At 44.3% G+C, this 24,373-nt stretch overlaps 2 protein-coding genes and 1 non-coding gene across 5 annotated transcripts in view; 2 read left to right on the plus strand and 1 right to left on the minus strand.

Annotated features, from left to right (window-relative positions):
- Window positions 1-274: 274 nt before the first annotated feature.
- On the plus strand, window positions 275-9,726 carry LOC142764964 (uncharacterized). Of its 2 annotated transcripts, XR_012883989.1 has the most exons (3): window positions 275-1,602; window positions 2,287-2,577; window positions 9,071-9,726. XR_012883989.1 is itself a non-coding variant. In XM_075865511.1 (2 exons), the coding sequence occupies exons 1-2, from the start codon at window positions 552-554 to the stop codon at window positions 2,334-2,336; spliced, it is 1,101 nt and encodes a 366-aa protein (XP_075721626.1). In that variant the 5' UTR covers window positions 275-551; the 3' UTR covers window positions 2,337-2,730. The 2 variants fall into 2 exon arrangements, 1 of the variants encoding a protein (XP_075721626.1); XM_075865511.1 differs by lacking the exon at window positions 9,071-9,726 and having other exon boundaries at window positions 2,287-2,730.
- Window positions 8,089-8,161, minus strand: TRNAT-CGU (transfer RNA threonine (anticodon CGU)). Its single transcript has one exon. It is a non-coding gene; the product is annotated as a tRNA-Thr (tRNA).
- Window positions 9,727-12,204: 2,478 nt separating the features above from the next.
- The window catches only part of LOC119185858 (uncharacterized), a 46,253-nt gene continuing 34,084 nt past the window's right edge, over window positions 12,205-24,373 (plus strand). The window contains exons 1-3 of one of the 2 annotated variants that reach the window (XM_075866729.1): window positions 12,205-12,452; window positions 16,576-16,673; window positions 21,761-21,821. In XM_075866729.1, the coding sequence (XP_075722844.1) occupies window positions 12,377-12,452; window positions 16,576-16,673; window positions 21,761-21,821 (235 nt within the window). In that variant the 5' untranslated portion in view covers window positions 12,205-12,376. The remainder of the gene's footprint in view (window positions 12,453-16,575; window positions 16,674-21,760; window positions 21,822-24,373) is intronic. The other variant, XM_075866728.1, reaches the window with a different exon arrangement.

The following is a 24,373-nucleotide window of genomic DNA, read 5'->3' on the forward strand; positions in this document are numbered from 1 at the left end:
CGTTAGTGTTCATCCATTGCTTGTCCCTTGTTTTTTGTGGTTCCATTTGGTGACGTTTTAACAATTATCTTGGGCTCGGGCTTCTGTGTGTGATCATGTTCGTCCCTTTTTTAGATCAATAATATTTGTTCGCGTCACGATATCTATACTTGACTGAGCCGTAAATAGGATTATAAATAATTGCAGTTTAGCGACGAAAAAACAGAGTCATCTTGTAAAAAAAGAAGCCAATTTCTCGCGAAAATGCCCTAAAAGGAGCATATAGACCTCGCCATTTTTTTTCTTTTTGTTTTATCCACTTAGGTGCCCAAGTAGATAACTCGCTCTAGGAAAAAACATCGCCCATACCTTCGCAGGTTCAATATCGGGGCATCTCGAGCCTCAAGGCATTCCTCCAAGAGCTGGGACTCCCGTGGCCGCACCAATCGCCCGCAACACGACCGCAGCTTCTCGACGTCATCGTGCGGGCGTCGTTGCACTTCGGCATTCCCCTCTTCTGGGCCTTCTACATCGGGCGCCACCCGCTGCGACCACTGCAGAACACCATATACATGACGCTCGATCCCAACTTCATGGAATGGGCTCGAGTAGTGCGCGCGCTCGTCGCCCGGGGCAGGGAGAGCGAGTACCTGAGACGCGGAGCCGAGATCATCGGGGGAGAGGGCCAATCGTACTCCTTCATGATAGAACACGTGATGCGAGCGCACGGAGGCCTCTACGACCTTACCACGCGTCTCTGTGGTTCGCGCGTCACGCCGCAGTTCTACAACCTGACCGACTCCGACCTCCGGAGGGCGCTCAACGGATACCTCCCGGACGACTCGCAGTTTTGGCCCGAGGACGAAATAGTCAACCTTCAGCCCGACTTCTTCTTGAACCTAGACTCCACGTACCTAAGCCTAAGCTCGAACCAGGAAAGTTTCAAGCTGTTCCTGGGTGCGTACGCCGTCTGGCTGCTGTCGCCGATCGCTTCCGGCTACCTGAGGTCAAGCCTCCTGGCCGACTTGGGGCAAGAGAACGATGAAGCCAGCTACCATTCCGTCAAGTGCTTCGATACTCTCGAGGCGATTATGCCGCTCGTCAGGTTCCACCTCCACCTGGAGGCCAACGAAAACGTCGAGCGCATGAGACTCGTCGCCCGGCTATCCGTCGATGCCTTCGGCACGTGTCTCGGAAGCTACGGAGAGTCTTTGCGGAATCACGCGTCCGCGGTATTAGCGCAACTTGCTCTCAATGCGTTCAACATGACGACCACCTGGCGACAGCTGAACAGAGCGTACGCCTACCTTCCCAGCGACCGCAACGTGTCCTCCTTTTTCGAGCTGTACCGCAGAGCCGCCCTGGCCACCGCGTCCTTCTTCGCGCTTTCCCTGCGCCGACCGAACCACAGCATCTTCCACGTACCAGGGATCAGCCAGGTCCTGCAGTATCGTCTCTTGGTGAGCCGCGAACTGTCGATCAAATACTTTCTCACGGTCGCGCCGCTCTACGGCACCTGGAAACCGATGACAGTTAATTATTGCGGCGCTTTTCGGAACGCTGGTGTCTGTGCAGCTCGCCAGCTACATGCGGTTTGTCATACTCTACAACCACCGTTTCCAGGTGAGTGCTATTTCGGACAGTCATACCACTGTTGAACATTTGTCAAAGTAAAGGAAAATTTGTTCGTTACCATCTTTTGTTTGGTGCGACTTTAGGTCGCTCGTCGTCTTGTTATCTAGGTTACCGTCAAGGTCGTCATGAAAATTATGCTGAATGTTCCTTTATTTTTACGCACCTATAATAAATTATTCGCTTGATGTTTAACCAATTATCATAGCCTAAATACCACATGAATGTATCAAGGTTACCACACGAACAGCCGGAAGTATCCGCATTGTGCTGTTGCAATCGGTGCTGCCCAACTTTCTTGTCGCATTGTAGCATACCTTCGACAGCTTGCGATATGAAGACTACATGCAGTCAGTTTAGAACACAGTTTCAGGCACCGGCGTAGCTCAGTGGCAGAGTTCTGGGCTGTCACGCGAAGATCCCGAGTTCGATTTCCATTCAGTGTTCCTGATTTATTTCATTTTTTTTTTATATTTCGCCCGATATGGGTGAGCGACACTGGCGGTGACTGTGGCGGCGGACAACTACGGCGCCAGAATCGGCCCTTCTTGTGACCTCACGACAATGTTTCCTGTTTAAAGTTTCGTTGAATTCTAGAGGATATCTGCATTAAAGCAATACAGTGAAAGAAGTATTAAACTGTGCTAAAGTTTTTTTTCTCTCTCTCACACACAGCCCTACCAAAGGGGGGAGCTCGGGCAAGACGCGAGAAGGTTGCTGGATGACGTGGGTCGTCTTGTGCTGATCGCTCGAAATGTTTTGCCGAATGCCAGCGACCATGAAATTCGCGAGGTGTACGACTGGAGCTTCGCTGCACACGTTGCCAGCTACATGCTCCGAAGGCCCGAGTGGCTGCAAACATCGGCGGGTGGATGGCAGGGCACTTCCTTGGAAAAGGACCGCCTTTTTTTCTACCTCGTGTGCTACGCCCAGTGCGGCACCGAGAACCGCGAACGTCTGCGAAAAGTGAGTATGCGCCCCACCGGTAGGGAAGAGTGACGCCTGGTTTTTTGCACGACCTTCCATTTATTCGACCCGCATTTCTCGTTTGAGGATGTAGTGCTGCTTTATAAACGCAGAAAAAAAAAAGATGCAGAGCTCGCAGTTACAAGAGAGGTAGTAAACACAACCATAATAGATATACAGCAGAGACAAAGACGAAGGAAGGGACGAAACGAGTGCAACAGTTACTGAGGGGAACAGCGCGAAAACGGGACGGAGAAAGATTGAACACACGACACAAGCGCCGACTCAAAAACATCTCTTTTTTTAGGAGGGCGAGGACAACATCACTGACGCACACGTTCCCTTTCGTCTTGATATGAAAAGCCTCGTTAATTTCGAAAGGAAACATGTGCGTCAGTGAGCCTTCACACGCCCTGCTGGAAAAAGAGAGAATGCTTTTGAGTCGGCGCTTGTGTCATGTGTTCAGTCTTTCTCCGTCCCGTTTTTGCGCTGTTCCCCTCAGTATAATGTACCAACAAGCCCTTCAAGAAAACCGAGTGCAACAGTTACACGAGAGCCAATGGCAGTTACACGAAAGGTCGTAAACGTATCCATGAATGAAGAAAAAGAAAGGTGAGAGCAATAAGTCGCACGAGTGAAGCCCACCGTGTTGGCCCGACACGTTATCAAAACTTGAGAGCGTGCGGTAAGTTTTAGTACTCTCGGTGATGTTTCGTTTTCCGGTTTGCGCCGAACAAGCGCGTTTCGATTAAACGTTACCGGCGCCATGCTCTGAGGTATCGGAAAGTCTCGTTGCTGGCGTGATCTTGCGCAAAATGTCACGTTGGGACTGCTGGTTTCAAAGCGGCCTGGCTGGCCAAGTGACGGCATGTCCCCTTTCTTCTTTCTGCCATCAACATGTCCACAATGAATATACGAGAGAGACCGAGACGCATCAAGGGACGAAACGAGTGCAACTCACGCATAACTTGTTAATCGGGCTTTTGCTGGATGGATGTGTAGAAGCTAAATGAACATGCAGAAAGAATACAAACTTTCTTAACGCCTTTCTAAGCTTTATATTATTCTACATTACCAACATTCGTAGTAACAGCTTGGAGGTATTGGGTTTGCTGCGCCCTGACTGTAGCCTATAGACTGTCGGAGGTTTCAAGTCACAACTTTGTTTAAAAGTACAACTCACACCGAAAGGGAGGCCCCGGGACGTGGGACCGTGAGACGGAGCTCATAATTTTGGGCAGTAGCAGTGGTCAAATACAGGTGGCGCTGGGCGATGAAACCACCACATAGATGAAGGTGGCTCCAGAAGTCTGGGTAGCGATCACAAACGTATCAAGCTAAGTTTTGGAAGAGCAGTGAAAGTGGGAAGGAGACAAGATGAGCAACTACAGGAAAATTTTTATCCAGAAAGGCAAATTGAAATAGCCACTAAACAAATTGAGAAAGTAATCACGGAGGATAATAAGACAGTGTGGACATACACGAATCTAATTAGACTCTTTGAGCTAGAGCTTGCTAAGACGCGTGACAAGTCACCCCGGAAAAGAAGACACAAACCCAAAAGTTGGTGGGATGAGGAAGTGAAGAGAGCCATAGCAAAACGCCAGGAAGCCTCTAGGGAACACAGACATGCTAAGCAGCGGGGTGAACCGACAGATGATGTTGAAAGAAAATGGGCAACCTTTCTAAGCTGTAGAAGGGATGCATCCCTTCTGATCAATGAAAAGATTAGAAGGAAGGGAGCTCAGTGGCTGGCAGAAGTACATAAAAAAGATAGAAAGGCAGCTGCGAAATTTTGGAACCATCTAAATTCCCTAAGAAATGAGACGAGCCTAGAGCAGAGTATTATAACTACAGCCCAAGGTGCTAGGCTAGAAGGGGACGAAGCTATTGAATATATAAGAACAAAAGTGACAGAAAAATTTCAACAAAGAAGTACTTTATGCACCACAATAGATAAGGACGAATCAAGTGGTGCAATGGCTCCATTTTCACAACAAGAGTGGGAAAGGGCTGAGAAAAGGGTTCCTAGTAGTACATCAACAGGCCCAGACGGCATTCCAATTAGGCTGATAAAGACATTAGGTCCGAAGTCTAAGCAGGCTTTGAGAGAGGCAGTAAGCACAATAATAATCGATGGTGAAGTTCCCGATGGATGGAAACTTAGCAGGATGAGCATGATCTATAAAGGAAAGGGGGACAAAGCTGACATAAACAACTACCGTCCTATAACAGTGACATCAGTGGTCTACAGGCTGGCGATGCAGATTATAAAGGAAAGACTGCAGGCGTGGATAGAGGATGAGGGGGTGCTGGGGGAACTGCAGAATGGGTTTCGGAAACATAGGAGGTTGGAAGACAATCTGTTCTCACTGACGCAGTGCATCAAAATTGCAGAAAAGGAACACAGGCCCCTGTGGCTAGCATTTTTGGATATCAAGGGAGCGTACGATAGCGTGGTTCAAGAGGCATTGTGGGGAATACTGGACACACTAGGCGTGAAACATGTAGTCACTAATCTTTTAAAGGGTATCTATAAAGGTAACAAGGTAGTTATAAAGTGGGAAAAACAGGTATCCAAGCCTGCAGAGGTAAAACGGGGGCTTAGGCAGGGGTGCCCCCTGTCACCCTTATTATTCATGATGTACCTACAAGGATTAGAGGCAAAATTAGAGGGAAGTGGACTGGGCTTCAACCTCTCTTTAGTCAAACAAGGAAAACTTATTGATCAGGCACTACCAGCATTAATGTACGCAGACGATATAGTGCTAATGGCCAACAACAAGGAAGATTTGCAGAGATTGATGGACATCTGCGGTAATGAGGGAGATAGGTTAGATTTTAGATTCAGTAAGGAAAAATCAGCAGTCATGATTTTCAATGACAACGAAGGTAGTGAGCTTAGAATACAGGAGGTCACGCTAGAGATAACAGATAAATACAAATACCTGGGCGTATGGATAAGCAATGGGAGCGAGTATCTGAGGGAACATGAAATATACGTGACGACTAAAGGTAACAGGAATGCAGCAGTCATGAAAAATAGGGCACTGTGGAATTACAATAGGTATGATGTTGTGAGAGGAATATGGAAAGGGGTCATGGTTCCTGGGCTGACGTTCGGCAATGCGGTCTTGTGCATGAGATCAGAAGTTCAAGCAAGATTAGAAATTAAGCAACGTGGAATAGGTAGGCTTGCTTTAGGAGCTCACGGGAATACACCAAATCAGGGAGTACAAGGTGATATGGGATGGACATCATTTGAGGGCAGAGAAGCTAGCAGCAAGATAAAATTTGAGAAGCGATTGAGAGAAATGGGGGAAGAGCGTTGGGCTAGGAAGGTTTTCAGGTACTTGTACATGAAGAATGTCGATACAAAATGGAGGAAGCGAACCAGGAAGTTGACTGGTAAATACTTAGAAAACAGCAGGTGGCCAAACCAAAAAGAACTATCGGTTAAGAAGAAAGTGAAGGAAATGGAAACTGACATGTGGAGAATGGGCATGATTAAGAAGTCCGCACTAGATATCTATCGAACTTTTAAGCAGGAAATTGCCAAGGAAAGGATCTATGATAATACTCGGGGTAGTTCTCTACTGTTTGAGGCCAGAACGGGAGTACTGCGAACCAAGACATATCGGGCCAAATACGAAGGGGTAGACACAGTATGCAGTGCGTGTGGAGAGGAAGAAGAAACTGCCGAACACTTGATAATGTTCTGTAAAGGGCTTCACCCTATAGTTCAGGATGATGGCGCAGAGTTTTTCAAAGCACTGGGGTTTAGGGACCGGGAGGGCAAAATAAACTTTAAGCAGGTAGACTTAACTAGAAGGAGGTTATTTGATTGGTGGCTAAAGTCAAGGCACGAGTGAAAATTAAACTCTTCACTGCAAAGTACGAATCCTCAAACTCTTTTTTAAGGAAAAAAAATAAATATAGTTTTTTGTTCATTAGGTATTACGGCTTGGTGGCGCTAGCCACCGCCCGATCTAAAGGGTACAGCCATATCCATCCATTCATCCATCCAACCACTGCACAGCACGCGGTGCTTTGTTCTCAGCTATATGATGAGCGTGGTTCCAGCAAGGTGTTTCTCGCGTGAGCTTGAGAAACTTTTGTCCAGGTATAATACAGGCAGGCAAATTGATATGGACCAAAACGAGTTGTGCCCCACAATCGCTTGAAGGCACCTTATTACAGTAGCCCAATGGGGACCACCGCAACTCGGGGTCAGTCGACCAGGTCCTTCTAGCTCACCAGGTCTTAACAGCCCAGTAGGACTGCCTCCCAGTCCTCCCGTGAAAGGGGGGAGGGGGTAAGGGCGAGGTCCGTGGTTGATTAGAATGCCTGCACCATGTGTAAGATACCCGAAGCTATATATTGAACTAGAAGAAATCGTATTCTATATCACTATACCGATAGCGCGCGAACACCTCTCGTCACAGTGCGACCACTTCCTGTACAGGCAGCATCAAAGTGTTTTAAAACTTCCGGGCCCAACTGCGCGCGCGTGTGTGTGTGTGTGTGTGTGTGTGTGTGTGTGTGTGTGTGTGTGTGTGTGTGTGTGTGTGTGTGTGTGTGTGTGTGTGTGTGTGTGTGTGTTTAAAATAAATTGTTTCAGGGCTTAAAATAATTTGTGTTGTTGAATAATATAATTGAGTACCTTTTCAAAAAGACAAGGTCGGACTCGGTTCAGTAAACTTCAGTAGGAAGAAGTAAGGATCATCGTACAAGACTTGACTCACGAATGCATGCAGTGTATTTCATGAATGCAGTGTAATGCAGTGTATTTCATGAATGAATGCAGTGTAATTATTCATGTTTGATTATTTCGCCTACTTTGACTTTACTAAGCCCGTTTAAGTGCAACTTGGATTAACCCTACAAAGGCAGTCTGGCCTGAGAAAATTTAGTTTGTGTGTTTCGCTTTGTCAGGTTGTACGATGCTCGCTATGCTTACTTATCCTAATCAACCGGTGTCAATAACACGAGCCGGCGCTTGAACTGGCCCCGTCGCAGCCGCTACGTAAAGAACGGCACAGATTCGATGGAGCAAAGAAAATGACACCCAGTTGTCGTTTTGGCTACGAGCGCCGTAACCGCGTCCAACAAAGCGACATGAAAAGCCAAGTGATAAGACGGGATGCGCATGCGCCCAGCAGCAGTTGTCTCGTCGTGTCTCGTCGCTAGCTGGCGCGTCGATGCATTCTGCCACGCGATCTCGTGGTCTGCACACTTTTGATCGCACCTGTACATACACATTCTCATGGTGTTCATTATAGCGATCTAATTGCTTCGTCGGTACGATGATCAATGCACGCATGACACATGTGTGTCTACATAGTATCTTTTATATATATATATATATATATATATATATATATATATATATATATATATATATATATATATGAGATATAACAGACAGTAATGCCAAGGAATGTACAGGGGAAGTTATTAGAACCAATGGAATGTAAATAAGAAGAAAGAAAAGTGGATGAAAAAATTACCAACTGTGAGCAGGAATCGAACCTACGACCTTCGAATTACGCGTTCGATGCTCTAACCACTGAGCTATCACAGCGGCCCTCCCTCCATCCACTTTTTTGGGTTTATCTGTGAATTTAGAAGTAGGAGCGACAGTCAGCGCCATCTATAAGCCAAACAACGAGTGTGAAAACACTCTTATGCGCATGTTTGGCGTCACGTAGCACGTGAACTTATTATGAGCGGGCAGCTGATTAATTGTCCCTCTTATACAACCTAAACACACCAAGTCTGCCAGTACGAGACCCTCGTTCAATGAAATAAGGGAAAGAAGTGTATACCTAAGGGCTCGTTTTTCCGTGTTTTAACACAATATTAATGAGATATAACAGACAGTAATGCCAAGGAATGTACAGGGGAAGTTATTAGAACCAATGGAATGTAAATAAGAAGAAAGAAAAGTGGATGAAAAAATTACCAACTGTAAGCAGGAATCGAACCTATATATATATATATATATATATATATATATATATATATATATATATATATATATATATATATATATATATATATATATATATATATATATATATATATATATATATATATATATATATATATATATATATATATATATATATATATATATATATATATATATATATATATATATATATACGATCTTTCGGTGTTTATTACAGGGACATAGTGCTTCGTCCGTACCGTACGACATCGCAAAGGCATACATGCATGTCATATGTGTACCTGCATAGTGTCTTCTGCATGTGTTCCATAGAAACACATTTTGTCGATATTCCTTGTAGTGCTACAGTGTTTTGTCCGATCGAAAAGGCGTGCATGTCGCATGTGAGGGTGCAACTTACTAATAGTCCTGCCATACAAGCATAATTTATTTCTCGTATAACTTGGTTTGGGTTGCGAATATTCTTGCGTGTGTTCATCTGTGTAATCATTCACACACATTTGTCTTGTTCTTCTCAAGATGGCCGCCTGCAACGTTGGCTTACCAGCTGCGCCACTCTTCCGGAAGGCGTTCAAATGCCAAGCTGGACATCATCTTGTCAAGAACTTCACGTGGCCTGAGCCAGGACAACCTACCGTGGCTGAATCCTTGTAAATGTTTAAGAGCCCTATTGTCACACGAAAAAGACTAGGCCAGAGACGCCTGCACAGAGGCCTAGCTGCGCGTTTCACGAATTTTATTACACGCGAACTTTCCAGTAGAACTGATTTCTGGACGCTAGCAGGTCACAGCGTCGTCTTTTATTGACGTTGAAGCGATTCTCTCATATTTTTACGGTCTTCCGCCATTATAACATTATGCCAGTTGCTTGTTAAATATAAGAAGTTGTAAAATATGTTTCGTAGCCTTTATTGTTTTCGTGTTCTGCCTTCATCATTTAGCATTTTTTCATCAACAGATGACACGACATTCGCTCGCCGCAAGCACAGCTGCTATCACGACAACGCAGTGGGGAGACCACCCGCCTCTCAAATCGTGGGGCTGTTGCGCAATGAGGACCATTGTCTCGCGCCTCGAAAGAACTGTTGGAAATTTTCGATGTCACGCATTTTACAAGTGTTCGGTAGTTCCTTCGGCTCAGTTGCATCTGTCGACTTGTTCAGGGATGCATTAGCTGCAAGAATTCCAGGCAAGAGCGTGCCAATTTTTTTTTGTGGGGGGGCGAGGGGGATAAAACCATGGTTTGTGTACGTGCGAAGTAGGTGTGTGTGCATATATACACATGTGGATTTGGAGATTTTCAAAAGGTGAGAGAGAAAAGCGCCCACCCTTGCTGCGCCAGTGACTCCGATCGCCCAAAAAGCATCTACGCATCGCCACGAAGTGAAGCATACGACGAGTGGGCGAAGCACTGGGGAAAATTTTTACCGTAAATCACTTCTTGCATTGCCCACTCGCACATGTAAATAAGTGACAACGTGTGTGCAGTATATACCACATGTTCTTGTCGCCGAGCCAACGCTTCCCAGGCCTTCTACTCTGGGGTAGCAGCTTTGTGGTCGACGTTGAAGTTTTGCCGCTGCTTCCACAGCTGTCGCCTCCAGTGTAGCCTGTAATCTGCGCAGGCGCTGAGCTGCCACTTCTCGGCATCGCCGATTTGCCTTTCGCGGGCGAGAGCACTTTCACAATCGTTTTCATTCGCGGCCGAAAGAGTAGTAGTAGTGAGACCTTGGACACTGGCCCACATCCACGTTGGGGGATCGGCCAATAACCAGGTAGATTTCAAGAAAAAAAAACTTAAATATTTGATTAAATGTCGTTTTGGTAAAGCTGAAAGAAGTAGCAATGCAACGAAATTGCGAATAATACAAATGAGTACTATTATAGGTAGTAACTCTGAGCTGGGTAATTTAGGAAATATTTCGAAATTGAAATTTAATTTATAAAATAGGTGCGCGAGTAGGCTCAACGATCTAAATCTATTTGAAGATTTATTAAAACCATCCGAAGCATCGGCAACCTTCCCGTCATTCTGGCTCAGGGACAAAGCTCTGTACGAAAGCACATTTGGTAAATTTACATCTAGTCTAGGGAGTCGGCAAACGATACGCAAAACATTATTACGCAACATGCAATATCTTTTGTTGGGAATGAGATAATGTTTTGTTGTCTCAATTACACTCCTCCAAAAGAACAGTTGGAAGAAGCTGCCAGACCATCTCTGTGCAAATAAAAGTCAAGATATGAAATCTAACAACGTAGTCTAGTGGTTACAACAAAAGTTATATTGTTTGACATATTTTACTGTACGTTATCCTCCGGGACAACAATGTGTTTCTTTTAAGTTTCCTTAAAGCCAAACAGACAACAAGCAGATGATCTGGGTTCCTGTTCTGCGACAAGGATTGTGTGAGCTCAGACCGCACAGAAGCAGCATTATTTATCTCATGAATGCATCCATATTTGTTATGTGTGTTCTAATCTTACCGATACTTTTAATTGCAATCGTGTGAAGCGACAACATTACTCAAAAACTGCGCAAACGTCAGCAATGCAAATTTAAATTGCGTGCACTGGGCACACCGTTTGATGATGACGCTTTGGCGATGGCGTCATCGCAAAAGCGACCACTGCTGTCCCAATTCTATCCTTCAAATTTGCTGCACAGAGTTTCTCATACTATATTACCTAGAGGGGAATGGCGCTAGTGTCTACGCGGGCCCCTTCAGCGGCACTAGGACGGATAGGGAATTATGGGAAGTTCAAGCTTCGGATATCTGCTTCGGATGAATCACTTTCTTGAAAATCGCGAAGCCTGTTTGCCGATTGTCAAAGTGGTGTGAATTTATTTTCAATCCAAACCTGGAACTCTATGGTATCCTGCATAAATAGAGGCTCAGTGGTTTTCCGTGAAGACGGCACACTGCCCCATTCCAATGCACCATACCGAAACGACGACTCGAGATCCTTATAGTCACTGCGCACAAACGAGGTTTCTAGCCACGATAAGAGGGATGTTAGCTACTTATTCTAGCAGAAAAACAAAACTTTCTTTGTAGGGCACGTAAAAGGCAGGACAAAACAAACTAAATTTCAGGGGTGGTAGCTTCCAACATGTTGCAGTAGGACGAAAAGTTTAATTGGGATTCATCGTGTGCGATGTTGGTCCTTACCTGTCCTGTGTTTCTGGTGTTGCGATGTAAACAAGTTCATGATGCACTTCCAACATTACGGTCTTTTACGTGCGCTACAGAGGAAATGAACTGAAGATGAGCTACCAAGCAGCCCGATAGGGCATCCTCCGAGAGAGAGAGAGAAAAAAAAGTAAAATTTTTATTTCTGTGTTGCTATTGTTATTGCAGTGAGAAAAATGGCCCTACAGATTGAAGACTTCTTCGGAACTACTGTCAGCATGCATTATGTATATAGCACAAACGTTGAGTGAAAACGTGTAACTTGAAATTATGCAGCCACAGTTATTCTAAGACAGCTTTTTGAAACAAAATTATATGTTTTGTAATGAATTGTAATATACTAATAGGTAATGGCGTAATAATAATAGGTGATAAATAATAGATAAAAGAATTTATCCAAAACAAAAGTGTCTTGCAGCGTCCTCTATTAACTTTGCGTAGTTGGCGCAAAAAAGTCAGGCTTGACATTGCACTAAGACGCTGAGCGGTGTATTCAAACGGAAGCGGAAAGGTGACAACACAAGCCACAGAGGCACGAGCGCTTTTCTTCTTGGTTGTCGTGACACTGGTGGCACCACAGCGACCGCAGATACCACGCCGAGTGAGCCCAGTGCCCGAAACTACCCACGAAATGAGCGCGCCTCTGCAAACAGTAGCCTCGGATATCCGCAGCCTCTCCTCGCACCAGAGGACCATGTCGACGACGGGTGAGTGCTGGTCTCGTTGTCGCAGGTTTCAACAGTGCAATTGCACGTTATTGTAGCGGTTACTGTGGCCATTTATCGTGTACTGCACTGCTCGAGGCGCTGCTTAGTGCGCCGCCCCTTATCCCGCAGTGTTGCGTGTTAACGGCTTTTTGAAATTAATGAGTTCTGGAATAGTGTACGCTATTTTGGGACAGTGTTTGTCGCCACATACATGTGTCGTACGCTATCCTCTTGCGTACAGACGGAGTCGCGCTTGTTTAAAGCTCCCAGCCGGCCACTCCTGCCGCCGTTTTCTGCAGAAATGCGCAAAGCACGGCGCCTCATCGAACATGGTCATACGGCGTGCTAGGTAGTTGTGCCGCAATTCAAGCATGAACGGAAGCTTGTAGCTAACGTGAGGTAGTAGCTGCAGACAACAGCGTCCACAGCCTCGCGTTCCAGTGCTGTAGAGGAGTTCTGTATGCACTCCCGCTAAGTGACGGAAAAGCGGGCACGCAGCTAACTCCCATCTTTGCGTGCCTTATTCTAAGGCCCGTATTCACAGACCAACCTTATTCGTACCCCGCGCTTTCCTTGTGAACTTGGTGCGTTTGATGAAAAATGTAGGTCAGTATTCACATGGAAATCATAATTGTTTTTTACGTTGTTAACATTTTCGTGCCGTTATAACGCACTTATAGTGCACACGAACCCCAGGAGCACGTCACATTACGATAAGATGGATGTGTGAAAACAGGCCTAAAACTGCCTACTAGCTTCACACCTCACGCCAGCTTCACGAAGGTGCTGTCATATAATGAAATGCGTTATAACGTTTGTCACCTCAAGGTATGCTATGACGGCAGAGGTTTAGTGCGTAGAAGCTTGTATCAGAGCACATTGCAATTACTTGTTTTTAGAAACAGCTATGCTAGCTCAAGTTGCATTGGGAATGGTTCTACTTAGCGTTCAGCGCCTGATGAGGCTGTTTCACAGCTGCGAAATGTGTCCTGTTTACCACATGATCAATTTTCGAAGTCACTGTAGTGTAGCACTCGTGGCAGCCAGCCAGCAGGAGAAAAAGACGAGCGCTGGTGGCTTCTGGTGTGTGGTTTGGAAAGTGTTCTGGCTCATGGCCAGGACAGACATATGGGCTACGAACGCTTAAATTTTTCGCTTCGCACGTGTCTCAAAGAAGCTGCGGCCTAGTCAGTCGCCTTTAAGTCTTCATGCATCTTGCATCCTTTTCAAATGCACTGCATGCAGTCAACACTTCATGTGTCATTGCTTGTATATCAAGCAATCTTTGTGGAGTGGGAATTTATTTTGTCTACAATGCCACGTCCCCGCTCAAATAGCCAAATTTCCTGCTGTGAAAATTGTTTCCCTGCTGAAACTGGAAACATTTCCAGCTGGCTCTCCAGTACGGAACGCTTTCCAGCTCTGTGCTCGAACTATGATTTCCAGCTATTAAAGTGAAATTGTCAGCCTCAAAGACAGTGTTCACCTAAAATCAAAGTAGAAAGCATATTCGCAGTTCAGAATTGGCATATCGTTTTCATGTTGGTTCAGAAGTTATAAACGTGGTTTGTTGTTTTATCTTTTAGTGGTGCATTAATACAGCTAATAATGAACTATTACCTGGAGTTCCCATTCTAGGCTTCTGAAAACCTCCTGTAAGCACGCGGTAAATAGCATTGGGGAAATTGTGTCCCCCTGCCTTACACCCTTCTTGATTGGTATTCTGTTGCTTTCTCTATGAAGCACTATGGTAGCAGTTGATCCCCTGTAGATTTCTTCCAGAATGTTTATATATACTTCATCTACGCCCTGATTCCGCAGTGTTTGCATGACGGCTGATATTTCTACTGAATCGAACGCCTTCTCGTAATCTATGAAGGCTATGTATAGTGGTTGGTTATACTCTGAGCATTTCTCTATTACCTGATTGATAGTATGAATGTGGTCAATTGTTGAGTAGCCTGTTCGAAATCCTGCTTGTTCCTTTGGTTGATTGAATTCTAATGTTTTCTTTACTCTGTTAGCAATTACCTTTGTAAATAGCTTGTATACTACAGAGAGCAAGCTGATCGGCCTGTAATTCTTCAAGTCCTAGAAGCCTAGAATGCCTAGAATGGGAACAGTTAGGGATAAGAGTCAATGGAGAATACCTTAGTAACCTGCGCTTCGCCGATGACATTGCATTGCTGAGTAACTCGGGGGACGAATTGCAACTCATGATTACGGAGTTAGACAAGGAGAGCAGAAAAGTGGGTCTTAAAATTAATCTGCAGAAAACGAAAGTAATGTACAACAACCTCGGCAAAGAGCAGCGCTTCGAGATAGGTAATAGTGCACTTGAAGTTGTAAAAGACTATGTCTACTTAGGGCAGGTAATAACCGCAGAGCCGAACCACGAGATTGAAGTAACTAGAAGAATAAGAATGGGGTGGAGCACATTCGGCAAGCACTTTCAAGTTATGACAGGTAGATTGCCACTATCCCTCAAGAGGAAGGTATATAACAGCTGTATCTTGCCGGTACTTAGCTACGGAGCAGAAACCTGGAGACTTACAAAGAGGGTTCAGCTTAAATTGAGGACGACGCAGCGAGCAATGGAAAGAAAAATGGTAGGTGTAACCTTAAGAGACAAGAAGAGAGCAGAGGGGATTAGGGAACAAACGGGGGTTAAGGATATCATAGCTGAAATCAAGAAGAAGAAATGGACATGGGCAGGGCATGTAGCGCGTAGACAGGATAACCGCTGGTCATTAAGGGTAACTGACTGGATTCCCAGAGAAGGGAAGCGGGTTAGGGGGAGACAGAAGGTTAGGTGGGCAGATGAGATTAAGAAGTTTGCGGGTATAAATTGGAAGCAGCAAGCACAGGACCGGGTTAACTGGCGGAACATGGGAGAGGCCTTTGTCCTGCAGTGGACGTAGTCAGGCTGATGATGATGATGATGACCTGGAGTTCTGGCCACCGCCACGGCTGTGGACTGCCACTGTTTTCTTCTTGGAGTGGCACAAAGCTTGTCTACTATTTTATAAAGCTTCACGATTTCGAAAGTGTGGTATCTCATGCCGTGCGGCAGATGCCGATGTACATATGGGTCTGCCATTAAAGGGAACACCTGCGTGCATGGCATGTTTGAATTTTGCTCTGTTGCAAAATCACAATGGCTTAGATTTGCATAAGACTAACAGTGATTGACAGTTCTGACTCCTCTTGACAGGCTAGTGCCATGCTCAAACACCGTTTCTTTATCCACTTGCTGCTAGAGGGCTTGAAATATGAAGTGGTTATTGTAGTGTACCCTTTAACAATGGATTGTACTGTACATCTTGAGTTAACTTTCTGTGTGGTTCTCGAGATTCATAGCTCTAAGAAATTCTATATCTAAGAAATTATTTTCTTAAGTTCGAGAAATGCCGGCATGTGATATGAATTTTATATCAAATATACGTGCTATCTGTGCGTATTAAAATGGCACATCCATTATGTGGAGGGCATCACAGATATGAACCTATTTGCTGCAGAAACAGCGGAATGATCAAGTTATGTGGCCAGAGGCCACATAACTTATCTCGCTCTCCAAATCCAAAGTAATGTTGTCTCACCTAGAAAAGATACAAATAAGCATAGACATGCGAATTTACCGCCTATAGCCAAGTTGTGGAGTTATAGACTGCAAGACGCTGTATATAAAAGGCAGCTTCGTCGCAATACATTCAGATTGTGGACTTCAGTTTGCTGGCTTTGAACACTGCACAAGCACCACATATGCAGTGTGTTGAGTGGTACTGGCTTGTGTGGCACCACAGAAGGGGGACCAAGTCTCTTTGCGCTGTCGTGTGTAGCTAACACAACAATGTCTGATAAGTGTGAAAAGGGTTATGGAAAGCATGCTTCCCTTTACGAATACGTGGCAAATGTCGGCGATTGTAATATCGGGGACACTCGGTGCACTGCCGATCCTGGTCGAGGCTGATCAGGACAGATTTCCCAAGTGACTCGCTCTGACCTGCGGCTTGTGTCAGAGACCCAATCGTAATCGTGAAATTTGATTGAGATCAGGCACGATTGTGTTCAAAAGCAGTTGCATGATACCGGCATAATACACCTTGATCTGTTGTCATTGCAGAGTTCGACATGGTGCACCCTATCGTGGCGAAGTCTGCGCTGATCCAAGGAAGGCGTCATGCACTCTCCGACAGGGTCAACCACAGTTTTTCTGGAGGGGTGAGTAATTTTTTTAATCTGTGTCACGCTGTAGACTGCAGAATCTGTGCAGGCATGACTGCAACTCCAAGTCATGCACTGCAATACGAGTTGCAGTGCATGACTGCACTGCAACTCGAAGTCCAAAGAAGCCATGCTCACCTGAAAAAGGTGTAGCAGCCCCCACAATTTGAACACACAGTCCCGCTAATGTACATAGCCATGCTCTGCGAAGGGGGCAGGGTAGGGGGGAGGGGCATTCAGCGTCCAGCTCACATCAGCCAGGAGTGTGCGTCCATTGGTTCAACCATAGAGGAAGAAATGACACAGATTTATCAAGTTGTATTTGACTTAGGAGGTTGTCTACTGTCATTTCTGAAAAAGGAACTCTTTTGCGACAAGGCAGAGGCAAGCAAGCTGCACTGTTATCCGACCCCCCACAAGGCATGCTTCACTGTTAAATGGATGCTCTTTCCTCTTATGTCAGTGATAGTATCCAAGTACTGTCTTCTGATGATGTGCACATACACCACTTTCAAATAATGAGCCCAGCCTTTTCTGTTTGTTTTCCATTTTGCCTCACAGTGCATGTGTTCCGGGCTTGGCATGGACATAAGTCTGTGGAAAAATTGGAGCTCACTGAGACTCACTCAAGAAACGTAGTTTGCACCTAGGGCTCATTCAGACTCTAAGAACTTTTTCTATGCTTGACTTGCATGGACTTGCACTCACGAACATATTATTCAGACAGACTCGCTTGCACTTAGGCTTGCGGCTCACCCCGCCGTGGTGGTCTAGTGGCTAAGGTACTCGGCTGCTGACCCACAGGTTGGGGGATCGAATTCCGGCTGCGGCGGCTGAATTTTCGATGGAGGTGGAAATGCTGTAGGCCCGTGTGCTCAGATTTGGGTGCACACTAAAGAACCCTAGGTGGTCAAAATTTCCAGAGCCCTTCACTACGGCTTTCTCATAATCATATGGTGGGTTTGGGACGTTAAACCTCACGTATCAATCAATTGGACTCGTGGCTTCATCACAGTCGGAGTGCGCATGAGTGAGTCGACTCGCAAGTCCATTGGCTAAGATTTAGCTGTTTTTGTCATGGTGTAATCGCTCTTTAACGCCAATATCTCCCATTATCATCTGCTATACAATATGCCTTTTCATCTTTTACCGTCAAATATCAGTTATCAGAGGTCACTATCCAGTAAGAACATTTTTTTAAACTGAAGATTGCGACTTGCACAAGCTATCATTATCGAGAATTTCTCATGCAAAAGTGTGCAGGGAGAGCTCGTGGCACTTCTCCTAACTGACCCTTCCTATCGGTGAATGCTGAGGTGGCGCTTGTACTCTAGTTAGCTGAGGTACGTGTGAATAGGCACGAGTGTAAAAGTAAGCTGATGTAATGCTGATGGTAATCTTGAGGATGAGTAGATAGGACTGTAGGTGGGCAAAAAATGGGGGAGTTTGCTTTGATTCGCTAAAGAAATACTATGTTACGCACTCGGGACTTGCTCGGGCGGAGACTCTTCAAAAATTTGTACAACCAGACTGACTTGGACTCGCAAAAATTTTCTTCAACTGAACTCGCTTGGACTCGGCAAAATATTACATACCCGAGCTCATTCACTCAGACTCGGGGCCCGATCGAAGTGAGCCTACTCATGAGCGAGTTTGCCGAGCTTTGTGAGTGTGTAGCACTTCAGATGTTCTCTAATGTGAACATTAATAAACCTTAAAAGTAGGCCTGTTTTAGGTCTCCCTGATTACTCACTTGATATAGTTAATTTAGTTATTTTGGAGCTATAAAATGCTGTAGGCCCATGTGCTCTGATTTCCGTGTGCGTTGAAGAACCCCGGATCGTCGAAATTTCCGTAGACTTCTACTACGGCGTGTCTCATAATCATATGTTGGTTTTGGGATGTTAGACCCCGCATATCAATCAGTCATTTTTGGAGCTACATATAAAGCCTCCCTGCTGCTCAATTTACAGGGTAATCTGTATTAAAAAAAACAAACTGAGATTGTGTTTTAAAAGCAGTAGTGCAGCAAAGGATTGACTATAAAGGTTGACATGAACGCATATAGTACTGTGTTCAATGCTTCGCTTCTTTAGTACAATGATCAGAACAAGCTGTACTTTCCCTTCATTTAATTGTCTCCCAGGGGCTCGCCATCATGCAGTACAACAAAGTGGGCTGCTGTTCGACATAGCACCAATTGTTTGTTGCTGCCAACTTATCGGCACATGAAACATTCAGACTGCTTTTAAGCAGTGTGGGAACCTGCTGCACACTTGGCTTAATCATTGGAGTTGCATTGCTGGGAAGCAAACAGATAATTAATGATGCTGAAATTGCATGGAGTGAAATGCTTGTTAGGATAATTAAGGTGTGCAACAAATAAGCAAATGATTTGAATAAGAAAGCACTCCTCGCACAAAGAAGCTCCTCACACGAAGAAGCTCGCCTTATTTCTTGCTTTCAACCTGCAATGATCTTAGTTATGCCACTAAAATGCTATTTTCCCATCAATTTACTACTGTCTATGATTACTAGATTGGTTTCTTTTTCTTTTTTGAAACCTGGTCTGTAGTGATCAAATCTGAAGTACGTGACTCTGCAGTACTTAAAGATAAACTTGTGAACCACATTTTTTTCATGCTTTTATAAAGTAGCTATCGGTTGTCTAAGCTTCGTGGGGTGCCACCCCAGTGCAGTCGTTGTGCTCTAAGTCACCACCATATGCTTTTCAGTGGCAACTTTATACTGTTTTTATAGCAAGACTGTTTGCTGGCCTAGTTGGTAAATAAAGACATAATTTAGTCACTAATTAGAATACGCACAAAGTGACAAACACAGTGACAGGACGAACGGCTCGTGCAAGTGTTTTGGGCGTTAACCCAGAAGTAAACAGACGGCATACATGTGCAGCCTCGTCGCAGCCTTGGCTATGTGCACTGTTGAACACATCATTTGGCCTTCAAATGCATCATGCGCATTTATGCATGATTTTTGAGTGGACAAATTTTACTCACTTTGCTCCATTCAGCTGCATATTGCAGCAGAGGATCGCTTTTGCTGAAGTCACCACAATGTTCGCGGTGCCACATTCCAGGATCAGTGCTACATTTCTGGCTTGTGTTTGCTCGAAATCAATACACTAACTGGCAATAAATCGTCATCCTATTTTGGGCCCAGATTTGATTATTGCTGCACAGAAATAGAACGCGACTGACTTGAGACTAAATACATCTCTAATTATACCCTAATCAAGACTGATTACTGATAACAGTACAAATCATCAAGGTACTCTTTTCTCTTTCTTCCTGTAGGGTATCAAGTGCTGTGGGATTTAGTGCAAATTGCGCAGATTGAGCCATTTCGCCATAATTCACACCTGAAGGGGATGTAGTCGAGCGCTGGATGTTGTCATTGCCAACCATTCCTCTACTCTTTCGCTCGACTTTGCTCTACGTTAAATACAGGATGTTTTATTACTCGTCGAAATGGCTGATTGGGCAAGTTCGTTAAGTTACGCGCTCGTATTTCAAGCAAGCGTGTTTTAACTCTGCTGTCAGATATCTCGAAACTTAAAGGGCTTGTATTCTGAAACTACCATGGAAGGCGAGAGAGTCGCTTTTCGAGTCGAATCTGATGTCTCCAATAATTAAGTAAACTACTTGCCTGTGCTGTACAAGCGCATGGCAACTGCTAGCGAGGCGTTTTCGTGCATATAGGTACTGGCTTCCACACTGTGGCCAGGCTCGGTTTGGGCTACTTGAAATATGAGTTGAAAGTGCTTTCAATGTTTCTTCTGTAATTGTTTAAAGCACAGTATAATATTCAAAGAATGCAGCCTTCTGTGAAATGTATTTTTGTTGAGTTCAGCGTGGCGTACTTGGAGAGTACAGCTATGACGTAGTCTCGGCATGTCGATAGTGCACCGTGCAAGAAATGGCCGGTTCATGCTGCTGGCATGTTCAAATAACAAAAATCACACTCTTGCAAAACGATTTTTTGAATGCACGCCAAGGTAGTGCTCGCTGTTGTGCACAATTACCAAGGATTGCCTCCTAGAAGCTATAGTCTGTGTCACTGAAATACTAGACTTCACCACCAAGCGACGATTGTAAGGGGTGTTTGTTTATTCTAGACACGTCAAAGCACTGTGGAACACAGTCAGATTGACAGAAATATGCCATATGGCACCCTTACTTTTTCAGTTTTGCTCCATAGTGAATTGCACCAAAGGTGACACTTTTGCAATTGTTGCCTTTTGCGATTGTTTCACAATGCATTCCCAACACTATTCTCATCTTCTCCCTGGTCAACTAGGCTGAATATGCTACCAAATGTTTGGGACATGGATTCAGTAGCTCTTCTGTTCCACGCTGCGGTGTGCTTCAGATCCACCGAGCTTTTCTCGCATGCAGCTCTTGCAGACAGAGCACCTGCCAGGGGGATGTACAGTGTACGGTACACATTTTGATTTTGTTGAACTAGTGCAATTGGGAATTTGATTGAGGGCTTCAACTACCGCCCCCATGCTGACATGATCACAGCTCAGGGCAGCCACTGGCAAGTCGGAGAAGCATTGGGATTGTGAGTATTGTGAAGCTCTCAAGAAATGTTTAACTGTCAGTTGTACTATTAGATGCAACTCAACAGAATTTCAATTTTGAGTATACAGGCTTCTCCCGTCACGGTAATCTAGTGGCTAAGGTAATCTGTGGCTAAGGTAACTTGGCTGCTGACCTGCTGGTGGTGGGATGAAATCCTGGCTGGGGCGGCTGCATCTTCGATGGAGGCGGGAATGCTGTAGGCCCGTGTGTTCAGATTTGGGTGCCCGTTAAAGAACACCAGGTGGCCGAAATATCCAGAGCCCTCCACTACGGCCTCTCTCATAATCACATGGTGGTTTTGGGGCCGCACATTAACCCCACATATCAATTAATCATCAATGAGTATACAGGCTTCATTGACCTAGGAAACTTCTGTGCGTCAAAGCATTTACAACCATAATGTTATTTCTCTAAGTAGGGCAGTGTGATTTGAAACTCCTCTTGGCTAACGATTCTGTGTTTGACAACCTTGCTCTGCAGGCCCTGAGTGAAAAGACGAGCAGTGTGGACCAAGGGCCATCGCCTACAATTTGCTCCAGTGGTGAGCTCAATTCTTTGAGCAGATATCGAAAGTTTGAGAAAATAGGAGAAAACAAACATTTAATTGGTGTAGACCGAATAAGTAGTTCCTTAAAACTGTGGTTGCAATAATGTTGCTGTTGAAACTGGAGGCTTTTTTCACTTCACGTTTTTGTGACCGAAAAATAGCATGTTGCATAATAAAAAAAAGAACCAAGGAGGATATTTGATGTTTCTCCACTATTTATTTACATTGTGCTCTATAATCTTCTGCAGCAAAAATTTGTCAATCTTATGTGCAAAGCGTCGCACATATGATTGTTTAAAGAATGAGTGGAGCCACACATATCTGTGATCACTGAGCCACAGAGTATTGCTTGCACTCATGGCCACAACTTCGCATGTTATGCACTAAAAACTTTTAAATGCACAAATAAGCCATTTAGGGTATTTAAAGCTTGTCATTGGGTATTCAAAACATGTCAAGTTTTGAATGCCTGATGCATGTAAACAGTATCTGTAAAAATCATCTCGGATCAAAGATAATGACTCTGCAAATAAGTAAGGAGACCTTTATTATCATTTCTTTTATAGCTAACAGCATAACCTGCCAAGAGTTCAACAAACCGCAGAACAAGCCCAGAGGATGAGTTGCAATTGCCAACAGTGAATGATTACTTTCGTCAAGTTTAGTGTATATTTTATGTGGGTTACAAGGGTGAAAATACAGTATGCTATAATTCAAGTGGGTTGGTTGATCATTGGAGAACAAAAAAAGTCACAGCTTTGCCGCAAAGGCGAAGCATTGAATGTGATAGCAAAAAATTAACAAATTGGAAGGTCACTCGAAGAATGGCAAGCAGATTCAAACGCGCCCTGTGTTTCGATCTTGGCAGTGGCACGAGAAATCGGGTCGCAAAGTTCAAAGTGCTTTGTTCTAATAGTAAAAAGGAAACCAAACACAACTGTAAACAAAGCCACGAATGTGTTTGAAACCTGCAAGCAGGAAGGCTAGACAAATATGTGTACTACCTATCATTCCCCATGGTTGCTGAATGAGCGCTGCACCAGAGTCCTCTCTAGTTAACTTAAGGAAACTCTATGGGTGGTAGTCCAAAACAAGATTGCTCGCAGTGAATATGTGTGCTTGAAGCGATAAACAATGATAGAACGAGGAACATTGCTGAACTGAACGTTTCGTCTTCAACAAGGCAGCGGACAAGACCCCAACGTTTTTTATTCTATCACTGCTCATCATCACTTGTATTTACGAAAAAGTGTTATGTAAAACCCAAGATTGTTACCCTCAGCATATTTCTAGGCTTGGGTGCATATTCAATGCTTTGAATATTCGAAGGAATAATGCAGTATTTGAATTCACTTTGAATCTAAATTATTGAACATTTCAAATTATTCAAGACAAACAAAAGGTGCATATTAATCGGCGTGTAACATTTTGTAGAAGTGGTTTCATGGCAGTGGAGGGGTGCAAAGCTGTGAAAGCATCTTTCCAGGTATACCTTAGTTCACTTTTTGTATAGTTTCTTAAATATACACTAGAAGGAGCTCTGGCGCTAGTGTGTATACGAGCTGTAATGCACGGCTCTTCAGGGAGCACTGGAATGATAGGTAGTACATGGATTTGTCTAATCTTCGTACATCAGGCTTTGTTTAGGTTTGCGTGGCTTGAAGCTGTTTTTCTATGAAACAAAAATCTGCAAATGTTCAGCAGTTGCGCTTCAACACCTTATTATTTTAGGATTAAGATTTCAAATCTGATCCCAAAGCTCAAAAGCGTTCGTTTTGTCCTGCAAAACAAAACCGAAACACAGTAATAAACGAAGCCACAGGTGCGATCCGCCGCCCACAAGTATGAAGACTAGGCAAATCTGTGTACTACCCATCATTCCCATGGTTTCTGATCGATCGTAGTGCCAGAGTCCCCTCTAGTTAATTTTGGGAAACTCCATGTCACATGTAACTTCTTGTGCAAGTAGCTTCACTGTTGGGAAGTGGTGCGTGAAAACACGTATTCAGGAGAAATGCATAGTGCCGCGAAGCCCCACTTTGAGGTTATATGAAGATATTACCCTCACAACAATTCCTTTTTTTTTATTTTCAGTTTAAAAGCTAGTTATACCGACTTACAGACTCTAAGTATTAGCAAATTTCAAAACTTAACATATTTTACAGGCTATCACTTGCATTCTATGGAAAGTCAAATTCTGCTACTATTCGAAGTTCTTTCCACTTCTTTTGATGCAAAAAAAATGGCATTTGCACGGGCTTTGTTTAATTTTTAAGAAATATCGTGCAGGTTAGTTTGGTCATGGCAAATGTGCCCCTCTTTCTTTACAATACTATGTGATATATACACTATTCAAATTAGCTTCGAAATTATTCGACCAAATTCACTATTTGCCCAAGCCAACATATTTGGTTCACCGCAGTTGCTACTCTTCTTGGCCATGCCAAGGAGTCGTTGTCGTTACTAAAATTCTGGGTTCGTTGACCTCTACAAGGGATATCTCTGCAGCATCTTTCTCCTCATTTATTGAAACTGCCCTTTTTTTT

The sequence above is a fragment of the Rhipicephalus microplus genome, chromosome 6 (assembly GCF_043290135.1).
Source record: "Rhipicephalus microplus isolate Deutch F79 chromosome 6, USDA_Rmic, whole genome shotgun sequence".
Lineage (NCBI taxonomy): Eukaryota > Metazoa > Arthropoda > Arachnida > Ixodida > Ixodidae > Rhipicephalus > Rhipicephalus microplus.

Excerpts from the sequence above, each read along its gene's own strand:
- LOC142764964 (XM_075865511.1), top strand. The coding sequence starts at position 552 with ATGACGCTCGATCCCAACTTCATGGAATGGGCTCGAGTAGTGCGCGCG. Across the intron at positions 1,603-2,286 it reads TCTACAACCACCGTTTCCAG|CCCTACCAAAGGGGGGAGCT; the intron begins GTGAGTGCTATT and ends TCTCACACACAG.